The following is a 22,500-nucleotide window of genomic DNA, read 5'->3' as shown; positions in this document are numbered from 1 at the left end:
TCATTCCGCTGTGGTGACCCCTGATTAATAAAGGGACTAAGCTGAAAAGAAAATGAATGCATGAACTAACAAAACATCCCATCCAACTCAAGCGATGTGCTGTATTTAGTTATTTATGTCTTTGTACTTTATGCATCTACTTTATTTTGCTTGCAGGTATTTGTAAACAGCTGTGAAGTTGAACAGTAACAACAACAACAACAAAATTCTGCATATTTTCACATCTTTTTGCAAATTATAGAACATACTCACTGGCCACTTTATTAGGTACACCTGTCCAACTGCTCGTTAATGCAAATTTTTAATCAGCCAATCACATGGCAGTAACTCAATGCATTTAGGCATGTAGACATGGTCAAGACGATCTGCTGCAATTCAAACCGAGCAGCAGAATGGGAAAGAAAGGTGATTTAAGTGACTTTGAATATGGCATGGTTGTTGGTGCCAAACGGACTGGTCTGAGTATTTCAGAAACTGCTGATCTACTGGGATTTTCACGCACAACCATCTCTAAGGTTTGCAGAGAATGGTCTAAAAAAGAGAAAATATCCAGTGAGCGGCAGTTTTGTGGATGCAAATGCCTTGTTGATGCCAGAGGAGAATGGCCAGACTGGTTCCAGCTGATATAAAGGCAACAGTAACTCAAATAACCACTCGTTACAACCGAGGTCTGCAGAAGAGCATCTCTGAACGCACAACACTGGGCTGCAGCAGCAGAAGACCACACCGGGTGCCACTCCTGTCAGCTAAGAACAGGAAATTGAGGCTAAAATTCACACAGACTCACCAAAATTGGACAATAGAAGATTAAAAAAACGTTGCCTGGTCTGATGAGTCTCAATTTCTGCTACGACATTCGGATGGTTGGGTCAAAATTTGGCATCAACAACATGAAAGCATGGATCCGTCCTGCCTTATATCAACGGTTCAGGCTGGTGGTATAATGGTGTGAAGAATATTTTCTTGTCACACTTTGGGTCCATTAGTACCAGTTGAGCATCATGTCAACACCACAGCCTACCTGAGTATTGTTGCTGACCATGTCCATCCTACTATGACCATAGTGTACCCATCTTCTGATGGCTACTTCCAGCAGGATAACGCGCCATGTCATAAAGCGCAGATCATCTCAGACTGGTTTCTTGAACATGACAATGAGTTCACTGTACTCAAATGGCCTCCACAGTCACCAGTTCTCAATCCAGTAGAGCACCTTTGGGATGTGATGATTCGCATCATGGATGTGCAGCCGACAAATCTGCTGCAACTGTGTGATGCTATCATGTCAATATGGACCAAACTCTGAGGAATATTTCCAGTACATTGTTGAATCTATGCCGTGAAGGATTAAGGCAGTTCTGAAGGCAGAAGGGCGTCCAGCCCGGTACTAGTAAGGTGCACTACCAACAACTGGTATTGATGAGCGATATTAGAATCGGAATAGATATCAATGCAATCTAAATAATACCCATCCTTAGTGATGACAATAATGTGATCTGTTTCTTTAAATGGGGCAGTGAGACGTATACAGTGAATATATTATACACTGAGCACTGTAAGGGTGCAGAATGTTCTGCGGTGTGTTTGTGTGCGCATGTGAGTGTGTGTGCATGTTAGTATTCAGCTCAGTGTCTTCGAGAGATTCTCCTCTTCTCATGAATTCTCTCTCTCACACCAGCTGAGTAATCAATACCTCGGGTGCCGCACCATCATTTGGGTGTAAATCAATGGAAATTTTGTGTGTGTGTGTTTGTGGATGCACTAGATATTAGCATAAACCTGTACACATTTAGTTTCTCGTGAATCACATCAATCTGCAAGCACACATCAAAAGATGCTCGTTTAAATTATGCACAAATCCTGGACATCCATGTGCAATTCCCAGTTGAATGCAGTATATTGTTGAACTGGCAAGGCTGATGTTGTAAATGTTAAGCAGTATGTTTGCCTGATGCAGTGTAAATCACTTTTATTGTAGATTAATGGATTTATAGATTGAGATAGCATATGTCTGTTTATAATAGTGTGACAACTTCAAACACAATTAGTCTCAAGAGACTCATCCCAATTCATATTAGTATGGAAATATTATTTATCTAGACCAACCGCTTGTGATCATATCACTGAAAACATCTTAATATCAGTAGGAAACAGGGCTTAGGATAGGTTGCCCACTAGGTTTTAAAAGACAATTAATGTTTATTTGTAGGGTGGGATGGTTCACAAGATTGTTGGTTCAGTTTGTTTGACAGTTTTCAGTTTAATTCAGCGTACATTTGGGTAAAAAAATCCCCTATTGTAACACTATTGTAAAATGCTTTTATTATTTGGGAGGTGAGGAGAAAGTTGTTGTGTCGGTAGGCTTTGACAGAGAGCCAATATCTTTATTATGTTGATTCTGGCCAGCTTTCAGCAGTTAAGTTCATTTGTTGTCAATAAATACACCTGACTACAACTGTGTACCATGACTCCATATATGGAGAAAAAGTGGGCGGAGTCTTATAAACAGATTATGGGTAGAGTCTTCATTCTGTTCATTCTCATTTGGAGGTGCGGAGAAATTTTGAACTTGACACATTTACACAACCTGAGAGATTTGGTTCCTAGTGTCGGTAGGCTTTGAAACAGAGCCAATGCCTTGATTATGTTGATTCTGGCCAGTTTTCAGATGTTTAGTCCACTTGAGATCAAATCTAATGCAGAACAAGGAGTTTCAATAAATACACCTGACTACAACTGTACCATGACTCCATATATGGAGAGAAGGTGGGGTTTGGGATGGGCGGAGTCTTAAAAACAGATTATGGGTGGAGTCTTAATTTTGTTCATTCTTATTTTCTCCAAACCTCTGCGCTTTTATTGTTTGAGGGGTGAGGAGAAAGTTAGTATTTTGCACATTTACACAACCTGAAATATGTGGTTCCTTGTGTCGGTAGGATTTGAAAGAGAGCCAATGTCTTGATTCTTAATTCTGGCCAGCTTTCAGAAGTTTAGTCCATTTGTGATCACTAAATACACCTGACTACAACTGTAACATGACTCTATATATGGCAAAAAAGTGGGCTGGCTCTTATAGGCAAATTATGGGAGGAGTCTTAATTTTGTTCACTCTTGTTTGCTTCAAACCTCTGCACTGTTATTTTTTGCAAGGTGAGGAGAAATTTAGAATTTTACGCATTTATACAGCCCGAGAGATGTGGTTCCTTGTGTCGGTAGGCTTTGAAAGAGAGCCAATGCCTTGATTATGTTGATTCTGGCCAGTTTTCAGATGTTTAGTCCACTTGAGGTCAAATCTAATGCAGAACAAGAGTTTCAATAAATACACCTGACTACAACTGTACAGTGACTCCATATATGGAGAGAAGGTGGGGTTTGTGATGGGAGGAGTCTTAAAAACAGATTATGGGTGGAGTCTTAATTTTGTTCATTCTTATTTTCTCCAAACCTCTGCGCTTTTATTGTTTGAGGGGTGAGGAGAAAGTTAGTATTTTTCACATTTACACAACCTGAGAGATGTGGTTCCTTGTGGTGTCGGTAGGCATTGAAAGAGAGCCAACTCTACCATGACTCCATATATGGAGAGAAGGTGGGGTTTGTGATGGGCTGAATCTTATAGACAAATCATGGGTGGAGTCCTTATTTTGTTCACTCTAATTTACTCCAAACTCTGCACTGTTAATTTTTGGGAGGTGAGGAGAAAGTTATTATATACATTACAATGAATCAACCTAGTTACGTCTAAACGCTATTATGGTCTATTCAAGTGAAAAATGAGAGTCCTCCCTTTTGCAGAAGCTTTGAAACATCATTAATCAAGTCAATAGTGTTGTGATAAAACATACAAGGTTTTACATTAAAAAAAGTTTTATTGGTCTTCTACGCCAGTGTTTTCCAACCCTGTTCCTGAAGGCACACCAACACATTTTGGTACATATTTTGGATGTCTCCCCTTATCTGAGGCATAAACCCATTCATTTCAGGTTTTGAAATCTCTTCTATTATTCTGATCAGTTGATTCAGGTGTGCTTGATTAGGAGGAGGTTGAAAATGTGTACTGTTGGTGTGCCTTCGGGAACAGGGTTGGGAAACACTGGTGTACGCTGTAAAAAAAAAAAATCTGTTAATTAACAGTATCCCAATTTTGTGTTTTCTGTTTATTTACGGTTGTGAATTGCATCATGGGATGTTAATCTCTACTCTGTCAACTTTTGATATTAAATTCAACTCTATGGACCCTATCGTACACCCGGTGCGATTTTTCAGATCAGCACAACCCTAATTTTCATGTTTTGCACCAAGTTGTTTAAATAGCAAATCCATTTGCACCACTGTGGACTCATGGGCGTGCTGGTCTAAAAAGGAGGTGTGTTAAGGCGCAATGTTGGCGTGTTGCTATTTTGATAAACTGAAATAGACCACGCCCTTGACCAAGTGAAAGCTGGTCTGAAGTCCAGTTCAGAGTGCGTTAGTTAAAATGCTTACACATCACTTATAACACACAGGATGTACAAAAATACACAAATATCTTTACATATGAAATAAATTAAAGGATTAAAATATTACAAAAATTATTTTCTGCATAAATATAAAAACCACTGCCTCCATGCCTTTATCTTGCAGGGGGGTTTTTTTGTTTATTAATGACAACTTAATTTTGTGTATTATTATTAGTAGTATTATTAGTTATATGCATATTTATTTGTTTTAATAAAAACAAGTTTAAATTTGTCCACCTGTTGGGACGTGTGTTTGGATGTAGCATGGATATAAACACTTTGTTATTATTGTTCATTTATTTGTTTGCCTAAAATTAGAACTGAAGTTAGAAATACTTTTGAAACAAATCTTTGCTCTTAAACAAAATTAAATATGTAGGCTAATGGATGTCTTAAAGTAAAGAGAGAGTAAAAAGGCAAAATGGAGAAGGCTCATTCTTTATCCTCATGCTGCAGATGGTCTGTTAAACTGTTTTCTCGCTAGTGAAGCGTTCAGTTTTTTTCACATACAGAGTCCGCCATGTAAATAGCAAATGAGCCATGGTGCGGTGCAACTGACTCTTAATGGTAATGGGAGATGAAACTGATTGGTTTAATGCAGGTTATGCTCAAAACACACCCATAACTCATTAAGAGAATAGCACAACCCTGTTAGACCATGCGCCAGTGCATTTTTCAGTCCTTAAAATAGCACAAGGGAATTTAGACGCAGCCTTAATGCATTTGCGCCATACGCTTTAGACTTAGAATTAGCAGTTTGGAATTGATATATTGTTTAGGAAATAATATGTGGAGAAATATGTCTGTAACATAACAGAAAATCTACTGGCAGTTTATTACAAGGTTTTGTAGCATAATATACAACACCAACCCAGACAATATATCACTTTAAACTATTAAAAATGTTAATAAAAGTCATTTTTTCACACTTTTCACGGTTAAAAGTTGAAAGAAAGATCAGATAATGCAATTCAAAAGCTTAAAGAAACTTAAAAAAAAAAAAACAAATCGCAATATATGGAAAATGGCTAATATATGGATATTTTTCACAGTGTACAAAGATAAAGCTGCAGTATATGCATGTTTAAACCACTTTAATGGTGCCCGTATTAGAGAGATTTCACAAACCGATTCACCACAACATCAGAGTGAGTAAATAATGACAGCCAGGTACACAAAGATGACAATTATATAATGCAAGACAGCATAAGAAAGCCGGAAATGACAGTTCGGGTAAAAATAGACAGAAAATACCAGAGTGGATTGACATAGGTGACCCAAACCTCTGGATGTCTTTGTGTAATTACCCATTGTCCAGTGGGTATAGAGTGTGTTTATCTGCAGTGTGTTTGAATGACAAGTGTAGACATGCTTCTACACACACACACACGCACACACGCACACACGCACACACTCACACACACATACACACAGCTGAAATTGGATTCTGACCTTCAGTATGATTGACAAACATTTCTAGAGACGTTATCACCAACCTGCGCGCACAAACACACTCGTCTTCAAAGTCTGACCCGATGATCATCACGCACACTAAATAACAGCAAAATCACAGCACCGAATCACTGCCTATCCAAAACAGCTGCTTGAATTCACGAAAGGGCAGCGATTTATTTTCCAGGCCTGTTTAAATATTTACCGTGATGAAATGAAAGGTTACGAATTGCTGCGTTCGAGTTGGATTCCTCGAGATTGTTCTGAGTTCATAATTGTGAGAATAATGACACGTCTAGCTTTGAGAAATCTGCTCATTATCTTTCCTCATAACCCAGAAGAGAACATTTACTCACAAACGTAATTTCTGGAACAGTCATTAAGTCATTATATTTCAGTAGTTCTTATTAGTTTTGTTAAATGGGGTTATGCTGAAAAAAGGGAAGAGGATTGTGAGGCAGATAATGAATAATTGAAAATCGTTTTTGTGTTATTGTGTGTGTGTGCAAGTGCTATAAACGAAGATAAATCAGAAGTACCACAGTATAGTGAGGCATCAGATGGTAATACTGTAGTTAATTCCAGCTGAATTAATTTCCTGATCTAGATGCATCCCATCTAGATATGCTGGTGGACATGTGAATAAAAGCTTGACATTGGTATTATTTTGATATATCGTGTTCTAAGTTAGTAAGGTCACTCAGTGGTTAGCACTACAATTCAGCATTCCGCTGTGACAACCCCTGATAAATAAGGGAGAAGGGAAATGAATGAATGAATGTTTAAAGTTGCTAATAATAATTAGTAATTTATTATTCTGTGTTTACCAATGAGGTGTACATAAAATCAAAAAAATAAATACCAAAAACAAAAAATAACAATATGCTAGATATCAAATGATTTAGCAACATAATCAAGATACATTAGTGAGACCAGCAGGGGGTGTGGGTCCTAATGCCCCAGTGTATTAATGGGGACTCTATAATACTCAGTGAGTGCCGTCTTTCGGATGAGACGTTAAACCGAGGTCCAGACTCTCTGTGGTCGTTAAAAATCCAAGGATGTCTTTTCGAAAAAGAGTAGGGGTTTAACCCATACCTGCCAACACTCCTGTTTTTCCGGAAGTCTCCCGTATTCAGACCCATCTCCCTCCACCTTCCCGTTTTGTTATTTCTCGCGGAAAATTCCCGTAAATTTGCCTACTGGCCTCTGTCCATCATGGCCTCCTAACCATCACCATATAATAATTGGCTGCTTACCTCTGTCTCCTCTCCACCAATCAGCTGGTGTGCGGTCTGCCGCAATATGGCTGCTGTCGCATCATCCAGGTTAATAATTGTAAGGTATTATTATTATATTATTATTATTATATTATTATTATTATATAATAATATTATTATTAACTACCATTTAAAAGTTTTTATTTTCATTTTTGTTGTTTAGTAAGGCTGTGTTTTTACACTAAACTGTAAAATTATGAAATATTATTGCAGTATAAAACAAATCTTTTGTGCTTTAATTTATTATACTATGCTTTATACTTTTTTGTGATTATTACTTTTTAATTTAGTACATTTTAATATTTTATTTAAGTATGTTAATGAATAAACATTTCTTATTAGCGCGTGAATAAGAAATGTTTATTCATTAACATATTTAAATAAAAAATTAGATTTTCACTGAATGCTGAAATAACGATATTGAAAGTTTAGCTTTCAAACATTTCAAAAAACATATTTCACTCTGCAATAATAAATAAATGTATTCATTCATTTTCCCTCAGCTTAGTCCCTTTATTAATCAGGTGTCATCGCAGCGGAATGAACCGCCAACTTATCCAGCATTATTAATCCCAACCCATCAGTCGGAGACATCCATACACACAAACATCCAAACACACATACACTACGGCCAATTTAGTTTATTCAATTCACCTGTGCTGCATGTCTTTGGACTGTGGGGGAAACCGGAGCACCTGGAGGAAACCGACGCAACACAAAGAGAACATGCAAACTCCACAAAGGAATGCAAACTGACCCAGCCGGGACTCGAACCAGCAACCTTCTTGCTGTGAGGTGACAGTGCTAACCACTGAGCCACTGTGTCGCTCTAATAAATAAATAAATAAATATTTTATATATATATATATATATATATATATATATATAATATATATATTATATATAATAATATATATATATATATTATATATAATATTTTTTAATTAATTAATTAATTAATTAATTAATTAATTAATTTTTGTGTGTGTGTGTGTGTGTGTGGAAACCAGGATACAATGTTAAGGTTGATTTTAAATTTCAAAATTAAGTTGTAATTGTATTCATTTGCTGTCGTCTTCAATCAATTTAAAGTGTCCTGTTTGCATGAAAAACTTTGTACAATGTGCAGTGTTTTCATTCTTTCATTAATTTTCCTTCGGCTTAGTCCCTTATTTACCGGGGATCGCCATAGCAAAAAGAACCGCAGACTATTCCTATTTTACTCAGCGAATGCCCTTCCAGCTGCAACCCAGTACTGGGAAACACCCATACACTCCCACATTCACACACATTCATACAGTACGGCCAATTTAGTTTATCCAATTCCCCTATAGCGCATGCCTTTGGACTGTGGGGGAAACCGGAGCACTGGAGGAAACCCACGCCAATACGGGAAAAACATGCACACTTCCCACAGAATCCCAACTGGCCCAGCCGAGACTCGAAACAACGACCTTCTTGATTTGATGCTAACCACTGAACCACTGTGCTGCCCTGTGCAGTGTTTTGTAAAGTTTAAAACTTTTCTGAACTGATGGATGCATGGCAGTTTTTCTTGTGGGGTTGAGCTGTAGGTGCCTGGTGCGAGTGTATGGTCAATAATGAGACGCACACTGTCATGATGTCAGTGGATGTTACATGAGCACTGATGTGGTATTGACACGCATCAGTTATCACACCTGACCCAATGTGACGGCCGTCTCATCTTAACCTGAGAGGTGGTGTGCATGTGTGTGTCTGTTGCTCTTACACACACACATTCACCTTGACCAGTGAGAGGTGTCTCTCTGACAGCCAATTCCTTTGACACTGCCTTACTCGGGTGGGTTTGTGTTGTCAAAAAGTGAAAAGATGCCAGTTTGTGGCACCACCATCACTGATCCAAAGCCATGTTCAGCAAAACAATTGACCGAACACAAAAAGCTGAATCGAATACTGTTGAAATCATATGTCACATCTGTGAATAAAACACCATTTCCATCAGCAAAAACTTTTCAGATGTAGATGTGGTCAGTTTGCTGATTGGTCCATTATTCCTATCAAACCACACCAATTTTTCAAATGATCTCTTAAACCAAAATTGATGTACATACTGGAATTTTTTTTTCAGTAAATGTGTTTTCATCGTAGTTTGTGTGGATTTTTTCCCCCCCTTTTCAGTAGGGTTGGGTGTTGTATGAGATTATTTCGATAACGGTGCTAAGCCAATACTTTTAAAATGGTACCGGTGCCAAAAATGGTGTCTGATCAGATACTTTTGAGCCACACAATTATGGTGGATGACTCTAGAAAAATCTTTTATTTGACAAAAAAATATATTTAAATAATTTTAATTGAACAATATAATTAAAGTTTAAAGTATACAACAATTCATATTTTATACATTTGAATTGAATTGCATCAATATATTTCTATTGATCATTTGTGTTTGTTAGCATGAATTTAAGATTTGCATGATGCAATTAACATTACATTAGCTTACTACTAACCTGTGGAAAGGCTGTCATCAAAATCAGGGAACACCTTTTTTCTAGGATTGAGGCTTGTGTCTACGTTTACATCGACATCACTGGTCTAATTATTTGTCAATCTGAATAAGACAATAAAATAATTAAGGTGTTTACATGAGTTGCTTTTTAAATGTTCCTTGTATGATCCCGTTTGACATGTTATAGCACATAGATTGATCAACGTTGTATCACTGTTACGGAAGCAGACGGACAAACAAGGGGAGTGAGTATAAACAATGTTTATTCCAACAGTAGAGTATAAATGAATAGTGATGGAGCGATGAACGGAGTTTAGTGGAAACTGATGATCCTCTTTGTCAGGTGGGATGACAAACACTGAAGGATGACCGAATGCACACACCAGAGGACTTGCGGGGAAGAGAGACTGACGAGACACACAACGCTGACAGGACACCGGGACACTGGACAGACTAGAAGGAAACAGAGTAAAGGTAAGTATAATTGCTGAGATCGTAGGGGAGTGAAACCTAGGAAGTGGTTCACTCAGAGTCCGCTTCGTAGGAACGAGACCGGACAATGAGTGAAGTGAGGTGTGTGCTTATATAGTGAATGGGGGTGATTGGGTGCGGCTGTGCGTGGTTAATACTCAGGTGAAGGTGCTCGGTGCGTGATGTTGGTGGAAGAGCCTGGCCGATCCGTGACATTACCCCCTCCCCAGGGCCCGCTCCTGAGGGCCTGAACCTCCGACGTCGTGGTGGTCTACCTCGTCCTCGAGGTGCTGGAAATTCTGGGTGATTGGAGTGGAACTCTTCCATAAGTGCGGGATCTAGTATATCGGATCTGGAGACCCATGACCTCTCTTCTGGACCGTATCCTTCCCAGTCGACGAGGTATTCAAGCTGACCACCACGACGCCGGGACCGTAGGATGTCCTTGACTTGGTAGATGGCCCCTTCTTCTAACATCAGGGGGGGAGGAGGTTCCTCTTCATGGCCAGGCTCTGTGGAGGGAATCAGAGGATCGTGAAAGGGTTTTAGAAGGGACACGTGGAATGTGGGGTGGATTCTGTACTGTGGTGGTAACTGTAATTTGTATGTGACGGGGTTGACCTGTTCCAGAATGGTGAAGGGACCAACAAATCTGGGACTTAATTTTCGGGAGGGCAGTCGCAACCGGATATCTCTGGTGGAGAGCCAGACCTTTGTCCTGGAGTATAGATGGGGCCTGGAATCCTCCTCTTATCCGATACCTCCTTTGTTCTGCGTACTGCCCTCTGGAGATGGTGATGAGCATCGTCCCAGACTCTCTCGCTCTCCCGGAACCAGTAATCCACTGCGGGGACATCAGATGGTGCGCCATCCCAGGGGAAGAGTGGAGGTTGGAACCCTAGGATGCACTGGAATGGCGTGAGTCCGGTGGTAGGTTGCCGCAGGGAATTCTGGGCGTATTCCGCCCAGCCCAGAAACTGGCTCCAGGAGTTTTGGTGACCGTGACAGAAGGTCCGGAGGAACCGCCCCACTTCCTGAATTTTCCTCTCTGTCTGGCCGTTGGTTTGGGGGTGATAGCCAGACGAGAGGCTTACAGTCACACCTAGGATTCTGAAGAATGCTCTCCATAGTCTGGAGATAAATTGGGGTCCTCGATCCGAGACTATATCTTCTGGTAACCCAAAATTTCGAAAGACGTGGTTGAACAGGTTTTCGGCGGTCTCTAGGGCTGTGGGTATACCTTTCAAAGGAATCAAACGACAGAATTTAGAGAATCGATCTATGATGACTAGAATGCAGGTGTACCTTCAGACAATGGGAGGTCTGTCATGAAGTCAACTCCTAGGTGTGACCAGGGGCGGTTTGGGATGGGCAAGGGATGGAGTTTACCAGCAGGTAGATGGCGAGGACTCTTTGCCATAGCGCATTCTCTGCAGCCTTGGACGTATCTTCTCACATCCCTCGCCATGTTCGGCCACCAAAAGCGTTGGGATAGCAGCGAGAGGGTGTTGTTGGCCCCAGGATGTCCTGTGCCCAGAGATGTATGGCTGGAATGAATGAGATCTACCCGTTGATTTTCAGGGATGAAGCGTCGATTGGGGGGACAGCCCGGCGGAGTTCTGGATTCTGGAGTGGCGATTACTGTAGGAGCGGACCATTGGATGGGACAGATAGTGATCTGATCAGGAAGGATCTTGGCCGGTGTCTCATAATTTCATCCTGGTCGTGAATTCTGGAAAGTGCGTCTGCTCGGATATTCTTTGAACCTGGTCGATATGAGATAGAGAACTGAAATCTGGAGAAGAACAATGACCAACGGGCCTGACGAGGACAGAGTCTTTTAGCATCTTTAGGTATTGGAGATTTTTATGATCTGTGATCACCTGGAACGAATGTTTGGCCCCCTCCAACCAGTGTCGCCACTCCTCCAGGGCGAGCTTGATGGCCAGAAGTTCTCGATTTCCGATGTCATAGTTCCTTTCCGCCGGGCTGAGCTTCCGGGAGAAATAGGCACATGGATGGAGTAATGAAGGAGTACCGTGGTACTGGACAGGATGGCTCCCACTCCGGTGGTCGATGCATCCACTTCGACCACAAACGGCAAGTCAGGATCAGGATGAGTCAGCAGTGGGGCTTGAGTGAAGGATTCTTTTAGGTTTTGGAAGGCTGCGGCGGCTTCGGGAGGCCAGGGTAGTGCTTTGGGTTTATTTTTCAACAGGTTGGTGAGCGGAGCGGTGATGAGACTGTAATTCTGGATGAAACGTCGGTAGAAATTAGCAAATCCTAGGAAACGTTGGAGTTCCTTTATGGTTTTTGGTTCGGGCCAGGAGATGACGGAAGTGACCTTCCCCTCGTCCATACGAACCCCTCTTTGATCGATGATGTACCCCAAGAACTGAACAGATGGTGAATGGAAGGAGCATTTTTCAGCCTTGAGGTACAGGCGGTGTTTCCTGAGGGTTTTCAGGACCTCCGCAACGTGGTGGCGATGTTCGGCCTCACTCCGGGAGTAAATCAGGATCATCTATGTATACAATGACGAAGAGATGGAGGAACTCCCGGAGGACTTCGTGGATGAAGTTTTGAAATACGGAGGGGGCGTTAACCAGACCATAGGGCATGACCAGGTACTCGTAGTGTCCAGTAGGGGTCACAAACCCAGTCTTCCACTCGTCCCCCTCACGTATTCTCACCAGGTTATAGGCGCTACGGAGGTCCAACTTGGTGAAAATTTTGGCGGATCTGAGTTGTTCTAGGGCCGCAGGGACGAGAGGAAGGGGATACCGGAACTTGACTGTACCTTGATTTAGGGTTCTGTAATCGATACATGGCCGCAGCCCTCCATCCTTCTTAGCCACGAAGAAGAAACTTGAGGCAGCAGGTGACGTGGATGGACGGATATACCCCTGACTCAGAGCCTCATGGATGTACTCCTCCATTGCCTTGGTCTCCGGAAGGGACAACGGGTAGATCCTACCTCTGGGCATAGGAGCATCTGGAAGCAGGTCTATGGCGCAGTCCCATGGCCGATGTGGAGGTAGCTGGGAAGCTCTCTTGGGGCAAAATACATCCTCGTATGAGGAGTAGATCTTCGGGATCTGAATGGATATTTTCCGACTGGACTTTCGACAGACGTGACGTAGACGGTAAGGGGTCTTCGAATTTGTAAGGGTAGATCGGGAAAACAGCTGGATCGGCATTCTTCTCCCATCTCTTAATTTCTCCTGTGCCCCAAGAGAGGATGGGATCGTGCTTCACCAGCCACGGGCGCCCTAAGATGATATCCATCGATGCACCCTCCAGAACCAGAAATTGAATCTCCTCTTTGTGGAGCAGTCCTACTTGGAGATTGACGGGTTCACATTTTCGATGGATACGTGCCTGACAATGGATATCTTTGGTTATGGGCTGAATCTGGTAGACGTGCGTCGAGGCTTCGGTGTTAAGCTGGAGTCGGCGACAGAGGGCGTGTGAGATGAAATTTCTGCTGACCCGGAGTCGATGAGGGCTGTGACTGAAACTGAGACAGAAGGGGTAGTTAACTGGACATTAGTGGTGAGAGGATGCATCTTTTCAATAGGAGAATGAACAAACTCACCACAGAGCGTGCTGGACGAATGGGACAGTCCAGCCTGACATGTCCTTTGGCGCCACAGTACATGCACAGACCCCGGGTCAGCCTCCTCTGTCGCGGTGATCGTGAGTCTACAGATTCGATGATCATGGGTTTGGTTCTGGAGGGACGGCTGGCTCTGGCGAACGGAGGAGTGCTTGGGATATTGGTGGAGGATCATGCTGGTAGACCCTCAGACGATCGGAACAGCGCAGAGAGTGTTGGATGAACTTCTCCAATCCCATCGTATCGTCGAGGGCGGCCAGCTGTAACCGGAGGCTGGGCTCTAGTCCGAACGGTAGGTTGTGAGGAGAGATCGCTCATTCCAGCCGCTAGCAGCAGCCAGAGTTCGGAACCTGAGAGCATAATCCTGAGTGGACATGGCTCCCTGTTTGAGATGGTATAGCTGTTCTCCAGCTGCTACTTCAGCATCCGCGCGACCAAAAACCTCCTTGAAGTACTGGGTGAATGACTGAATGGAATTTGTTACCGGCCCAGACTGTTGCCAGATGGTTTCAGCCCACCGAAGAGCCGACCCAGAGAGGAGGAGATGATGAAAGCGATTTTGGACCGATCTGTAGGGTATAACTCGGGTTGCATAGTGAATACCAGAGAACATTGCAGGAGAAATCCATTGCACTCCTCCGCCCCGCCAGAGTAGGGCGCTGGTCGAGCCATGGGACTGGATGAGTGGATGGACGGTGAAGAAGTGAAGAAGTGCTCGGTGCTGGTGGTGCTTCGGGAAGTGGAGCAGATGGTAGTAGCACTCTCTTCAATGAATCCACCAACTCCTGAAGGGGATCGTGAGTGCTCATGCTGTTGGTAGTTTCGGGTCCGGTCTCTGTTACGGAAGCAGACGGACAAACAAGGGGAGTGAGTATAAACAATGTTTATTCCAACAGTAGAGTATAATGAATAGTGATGGAGCGATGAACGGAGTTTAGTGGAACTGATGATCCTCTTTGTCAGGGGGATGACAAACACTGAAGGATGACCGAATGCACACACAGAGGACTTGCGGGGAAGACAGACTGACGAGACACACAACGCTGACAGGACACCGGGACACTGGACAGACTAGAGGAAACAGAGTAAAGGTAAGTATAATTGCTGAGATCGTAGGGGAGTGAAACCTAGGAAGTGGTTCACTCAGAGTCCGCTTCGTAGGAACGAGACCGGACAATGAGTGAAGTGAGGGGTGTGCTTATATAGTGAATGGGGGTGATTGGGTGCAGCTGTGCGTGGTTAATACTCAGGTGAAGGTGCTCGGTGCGTGATGTTGGTGGAAGAGCCTGGCCGATCCGTGACAATCACCAGGCTATCAACGTTCCTCCGGAGTTTCATGTAACTTCGGGTGTTTCATTTTAAAATTTTTCGACTGCAGTTCTGCAGTTTCACTTTCATCCATCAACTAAGGTCACGTTTACACTGTCAGTTCTTGATGCCAAATTCCGATTTGTTGCCTGTATCTGATTTTATTTTTCCTGTGTATTTACATATTCTTTTAATTGTGACCCATATCCGATTCATGTGTTTAAATTTGCCATATGATTTGCGAGGTTGTGCATGCGTAAAGGCGGGTTCTAGCATCTGCATCACACTAGCCATGATGATTTTGAAGCGGAGGAGGAGGGAAAGGGCCGTCATCGCAGCTTGCTTCTATGGTATATATACGGTGTCCTCCACCATTCAGAGGAATTTCTGGTTACGAAAGAGCTCTCAGGTCTGGTGAGACCATATTGTGGTGGGCTTTAATGAGGAGCAGTGGGTCAGAAATTTTAGGATGAGCAAACCAACATTTGATGTTTGATTTCTCCTACATGTTTTCTCTGTTGTTGTTGTTTACCGCGTCGGTGTCTCCACACACGCTCTTCCTTCTACGTCATAAAACCGCAGAGAAGTTCCACATTGTCGCAAGTTTAGTGATGTAAAAAATGTTATGCCTTAAGTCTGATCTGCCTGTTTACATGATAGTCGCATTGTCACATATGCGATTTAAATCTGATATATTTCCACATATGAAGGAGGCCTGAAACCGATCACTAATATCCCAATGCATGCGTTTTTCGTGTTTATACGGTCATAGAACAGATCTGATCTGTGTCACATATGAGCAAAAAATCTGAATTGGGTCACATTTAACTGGCAGTGTAAACGGGGCCATATTGTTCATGCCCTGTGACAAACTGAGGTATTGGATGAGAATATGAAGTAGGGGCTGGTGGAAGAGTGTTGTTTTAATTGAATTTGATACCACACCTAATGAAAAGAAAAACCTCCGCATGTCTGTGCTTCTTTAAGGTAATCTAAAATCACTGTTTACATGGTAGACTCTTAATCAGAGTATTGCCTTAATCATATTAAAATCAGAATACTGGTGTGCATGTAAACTTACTTAGTAAAAGTTTCAAATGATGTCGCAAGCTGTCAAAGACAGTGCATTCCTCTACCTTTTAAAGCCTAGTTCACACTACAAGATTTTAAGCCTGATTTTAGCCAGATTTGGAAGTTAAACGAGCTCGCCGACAGATTGGGCTGTGATCGGGGAAAAATCTGGGGACGCTCGGCAGTCTTTGTGTAAACTACTTAACAACGCATCAAAGAGGCTCGCTGAAGCGTCGCCGACACCTCGCAGACGGAAATCCAATATCTAGCATGCTGAATATTCCAGAGCAGTCGGCCGACTCGACCCCACGTGCGGTCAGATGTAGTGACGAGCTGCAGCCAATGAGAGAGCCTATCAGCATGAGCTGATTGTGCTCAGGAGCTCAAAAGAAACATCTGTGATTGGCCAGAATTGGCATCTATGCACTCGCTTCTATAATTTCTATAGCTTGTGAGAATCCAAAAAGAGCCACAAATTGATAAATAATGTTATGATAGCATTTTTTAACTTTAAGTTATGATTGACTTGCCTCTTGTTACCGTTATGAAATAGTTTGATAACAAGCAGGAAATGTTCATGGGCCAATGACATGACTTCATTGAAATGGTCTATATTAACAGTGGAACTAGAATTCTGTAACTATTAGAAGTACTATACTGGTCATTCTGACCTTTCTCATATAAAACGTTATATTGTCACGTCATATTTACATTCAAATCTTCTATTGAGATATTAAAATTAAGCTTTGAATGTCTGTCATTACATTTTATGACACCATTACCCTAAAAATATCAGCTTTTTTGGTAATACAGCCTATGAATATGTAGTTAAGATACTAGAACACGCAAAGGTCTGGGCCTGGCTTTCATTTTCACTTTCAAACAGGAGCTATTTCCCTGCACAGAATTTGTTGTTTTGAAAGATATATCTGAAGTAAATTTCTGTTTTTGCTATCAAAAAGTTGTGTTTATGTTAGCAAGAAGTTGGTAGGTAAAAAAATACATGCATATTTAAAGTTACAGCGAAAAGTTGCAGACATGCATGCAGTCATTTTGACCAATATGGTAATTAAAGGTAATTAAAGCTCAGTTCTTTACTGTTTCATAATTAAAAAAACTAAAAATTTTAGAAAGAAATACACAGATATTTAGGAAACGTCAGGGTGTTATAGATGCTAGTTTTATTTCAATGAGTTATTAAATTACAAAAATTAAAAACTCTCTGTATCTATCCACTTGAACCTTGCAGATGAGCGATTGATCCGCTGACGCATCTGCTGATTGACAATATTATAAAAATGCTCCATTGAAAGCTTGAAACGCTGTCAGTGATGTCATCAGCACACATGCAGCCAATAGTGTTCAGCTTTTTCTGACAACTCCTCCCTCAAAATTTGGCTGTAGTTTGGTAGATTTGACTGAGCTGTTGGGGAACGAGTTGTTGTCAGATCATGTAGTGTGTGACCCCCCTCTTGTGGATCATTTATGTAGTATCACGTAGTTTGAACACCACAGCGATTAAAAGACACAAAATCAAGTCATGTAGCGTAAACGGCACAGAGATCTGCCGATGTTTAAAATCCTGTAGTGTGAAGTAGGCTCACGTTGATTCCCTGTGCCCTTAAATGTTTCATTAAGCTTGACACGTTTCCCCCCTTACACCCAACTTTTATAAAGCATCTGCTTCATGTTGCTGTGTCAGAAGCCTTGCTTGTAAAATCTAGCCATACTTTGAATGCTTAGTTTAAGCAAATTTGATGAATGCGATCCTGCGTGTTGATGAATCTGAAGGGAGTCGCTCACTGGATGCACTGTTCTGTGCACGTTGCCTACGTGCGTGCATTCTCTAAGCAAGAGAACAACATCGCCAAGGGTGTCCATATCCCTCAAAGTTGTTTAGAATTAAATGTTTGGAGATGATGTGACAACGCATAGCTATGTGTGCCTTTGATGTACCCCTTGATGCTTGCATCCTTTTCGCAGCACCAGTAGCACAGAAATTAATATGCTCATTTGGTCTGGTGCATACCGGTTACACAGGTAACAGTACAATAATGGCACCGGTTTTCGGTACCCAACCCTACTTATCGGATAAACTTTATCTTACTCAATTGTGTACATGTTTTTTTAATGTGCATTTTAAAAATTCATGCACATCTTGGCATTTCCTTTAAGCAGTATTATGTGATATTCCAAAATGCCAATAAAAATAAGTGCATGGAAATATAGCTACAGACAATTGTCTGAATGTCTGGTTGTCAAATGCCTTATAAACACAAATAAGGCAAGCTCATTCTTAAACAAATTTAATTCCTTCTTTCAGCCTGAGGTATCAACATACTTCAGTGTTGATTGTTTACTTTATTGTCATTTTGTTTATTATTATTGCTACACCTCTGGCACAGATTTACCATTACTATTCTGCTCTTTCATTGGCAAGAATCAAAATCACGGCCCTTTAATCTTGGGACTAGAAGACAGTTTAGCACTTATTTGTCCTTGTCTTCTCTCAGCTGTAAACTGAAACCCTCCCAGAGTAACCAGTGTCATATCGTGTCAGTTGAGCTGTCAGATGTTCAGGTTTTGTATGATTTGATTTGTCGGTCAGTTATATTAAATCCGGCTTGTCAGCTTTCATGTCTCAACATGTCAGTTCTAAATAGCGCAACAGCGGATAGATGCTGGACAGGCTAATATTCTTGACATCAAACCCCTCGTATATGCTTATAATCCATTCATGAAGTCAATTCGTCTGACCGAATGTCACTTGTGCCTTTTGATCCTATTAGTGAATCCTATTTATCTGCGGCTGCTTATCAAATCTCTGTCATAGATTATGAAATGATAACGCTGTCTGTATCAGTTAGGTAGTTAACGGTGCTGATGTGGTCTCGTTTGCTGTTACCATGGTCAAATACACTGTATTACTTATGTGACCATTTCTGTATGAATTATTAGGATAATATGGTATATATATATACAGAGTTTGGAAGAAAATTCTTCCCCACTCTTAGTACAACTCTTGGTACTGGGAATCAAACCTGTAGGCTACAAGTCAAACTTGTTAACCATTAGGCCACAACTGTATGCACATCTATGATATAGTCTGTAGTCCAGGAGTATCCAACCCTGCACCGTGAGATTTACCTTTCTGTAAAGTTCAACTCTAATTAAACATGCCTGAACCAGTTAACCAAGGTCTTCAGGGTTACTCGAACTTCCAGGCAGATTTATTGGATTAGTTTGAAGCTAAACTCTGAAAGGTGACCCTCCAAGGAGCCTGAGTTGGCTAAATAAGGTCTTCAGAGTTATTCAAGGAAGATTTATTGGAGTAGAATGTTGCTAAACTCTGAAAGGTGTAACCCCCAATCTTTGTTTAATCAGACAGCTGTTTACTTACGCTGGGTTCACATCAAAAGTCAAATTAAGAATTAGCAGAAGTGGATTACTTACAAAGTCAATGCAAATGTGCAAATATTGAAAAAAGATGTGGAATGCACGGTGCATTTGAATTAGGCTCAATTGCATCTTCTGCGCAAGTTTAAATAATTAAAACATACAGAAAATTTATCTTTGGTGAAAAACATCCTGTGAGTAAACTAGAGTGAGTGACGCAGTTCTTGGGGTTTGGTTTGAATTCAACATAAGGTCACATGTGGGTAAGTTCAGTCCTAGAGTGCTACCTTTGATCCAGACCTGATTTAAAAACTCATTTGCTCACTCACAAACCAAACTCACCTGGTTTGTTGAGGTGTTACTGCAGGTGATCCTGCAGAGTAGCACTCCAACTCAAACCAAATACACCTCAACAAACCAATCAGGGTCTTAGAGTTATTGGGATTAATGTTTGTTTTCAGTGATCTGATCACAATTGGTAATCTGAGAAGCATAATGATCAGTTGTTAGTATTGTAGTTTGTCTTCTGTTGCACTTCTAATCAATTTGACATTAACATTTCCATTTGGAAAACCAAAATCAAAACACTTACTAAAATGCATCTTAATACCAGGTGTAAATTAGGCCTTAGAAAAATAATAGCACACCTCAGCTTTCTAATAAAGGTCAACACCAAAGACGAATACTAGAGGTTAAGGTTTTTTCAGCAACTGCTTCTATTGCAAACAATTAGCTGCTGTTTCTTGTTTTCCAGTCCATTTTCTTTTTTTCATGCCTGTCCTCTGGATCTTATTCACATTGACATTCTTCATTATGTGAAATTAATGAGCAGTCTTCTGATCTAATTACAAAGGCAGTTAATGGTTCATTGTCTTCCCCAGGTGCAGGAGTGGTTGTGTCTGAATTGTCAGATGCAGAGGGCGTTGGGGATGGATATGGAGACTCCACGGTCAAAAAGCCAGCAACAGATCCACTCACCGTCCCAGCCCAGCAAACCTTCACCTCAGCCTGTGACCCAGCCCACAGCTCAACCCCAACCCCAACCCCAACCCCAACCCCAACCTCAACCTCAACCCCAACACCAACCCCAACCTCAGCATCCCCCAGAAGCTAAGAAGCAGACTGTCCCTCAAGCTGCCCCTCAAAGCAAACCCCCTGCCCCAGGTGCCGTTCCTCTTCCAGGCATGGCCAAAGCCCCATCTCAGCCTGACCTCTCCCGCTCTGGCCCTGGATTCCTGCCTCAAATCCCGCGACAGGACCAGACTCGCAGTGCTGGAAGTTCCCCATCCCGTCAACCACCTCCCCCAGAACAGCCCTTCGGGAAACTCTTTGGTTTTGGGGCTTCACTCTTGAACCAGGCCAGTAATTTGATGTCAGTGGATCCGGTGCAAACTGCACCACCAGCCCAACCACCAACCTCCCCAAAGCCCCCGCAAAAGCAGCCAGGAGCCCCTGGTCCAGGTCCAGGTCCTGCAGCAGGAACCAAACCTGCAGCCCAATCAGGTCCACCTCGACAGGACATTCCTTTAAAGCCCAAAGTGTGCTGTCCACTGTGTAAGACTGAGCTAAACGTGGGAGATCCAGCCAAGACACCAAACTACAATCTCTGCACCCAGTGCCACACCCAAGTCTGCAATATGTGCGGCTTCAACCCCACGCCTCACCTGACCGAGGTAAGACAAGCCTTTTTCAACTTTGGCAATTGATGTATGTCGGCTGTGGCTGTCAAGGCTTTAGTGTGGCAGAAGCTTGTAGTCTTGTTTTTGACTTTGACAGGTTTTCCAGAATTGCTCTTTTTATTGGCTGTCTGATGGTATTATTTAAAGGAATAGGGGAGAGCAGGGCACAAAGTAAAACTTTTTGGTTTTGGCCAAATAATAAACAAAGTAGTAAACAAAGGGTTAGACAAATCTTTTTTTTTTTTTACCAACAACACACAAACCTGTCCTACAAATGAGTACTGGTTGTACCATCGCTGGACCTATGGTTTCTGTGCAGTATTACCATAAGTGCCAGGAGTAAAAATGTTACTATTTACCCCACCTGTGAGGCAAGTTGTAACAAACAGAGATTTAGTTGTAACACATGCTTAAAGTCAGATTTCACACAATTAATTTAAATTCATTTTACTTTAAATAGTATATTTCCTCAGTGCTAACTAAATTTATTTTTATTCTACATAGCACAGCATGTTTATTTATTTATCTATTGGATAAACACATTTGGATGTATTTGCATTATTATCTATTATTATAGATTGCATTTATTTGCATCATTAGCAATAAGATTTATTTAAAAATACTTTCTTTTAAAATACATTTTTAATATAAAAAGTTCTCAACATTACACTCAAAATTAAAAAATACATTTTTAGTTTAATTGGTGTCCAACAGTGTGACCCTGCTGTGTCTATTTCCTACTTTCACAGATTTTGTATTTTTTATAAAAAATATTCAGTATAATAAAAATGACTTTTATGCTGCAAAAATGGTTTCTCCTGTGTTTCTCATCCAAATTTTGCCAACTTTTTTCGACACTGTGGTGGATACCTGTCAACATTCGGATGTGAAAATAAGGGATATGCCCACCATAACAAGGGATAGCCCCCCCCCCCAAAAAACAAAAAAAAATCCAAATCTCCAAATTACTAAATATGTTCATTTGGATCTGTTTAATTGTAAATAAACAGTTAAATGTTCAGTAAAATGTTTTATTATCATTATTATTAGTTACAAAAGAAAAAATAAATAGTATACATTAGCAGCAAATAAATTAGCAAGCAGTTCAGTTTATTTAAATAATAGCTATTATAATATCAAATCTCATTAATCTTTTCTTCACTGTATAACTTACACCTTCTGATTAAAGAGCAACGCAGGAATCTAACTTGTTTGGATTTTTCATTTGATTACATTAAAT

The 22,500-nt window shown here is 41.3% G+C and overlaps 1 protein-coding gene across 1 annotated transcript in view; it reads left to right on the top strand.

The window, feature by feature from the left end:
• The window catches only part of bsnb (bassoon (presynaptic cytomatrix protein) b), a 208,633-nt gene that overhangs the window by 70,778 nt on the left and 115,355 nt on the right, over window positions 1-22,500 (top strand). The window contains exon 3 of the mRNA XM_056467786.1: window positions 20,463-21,254. Within this exon, the coding sequence (XP_056323761.1) occupies window positions 20,463-21,254 (792 nt within the window). The remainder of the gene's footprint in view (window positions 1-20,462; window positions 21,255-22,500) is intronic.

Source organism: Danio aesculapii, chromosome 11 (genome assembly GCF_903798145.1).
Source record: "Danio aesculapii chromosome 11, fDanAes4.1, whole genome shotgun sequence".
NCBI lineage: Eukaryota > Metazoa > Chordata > Actinopteri > Cypriniformes > Danionidae > Danio > Danio aesculapii.
Note: the sequence above shows the minus strand (reverse complement) of the source record. Positions and strands in the feature narration are given on the sequence as shown.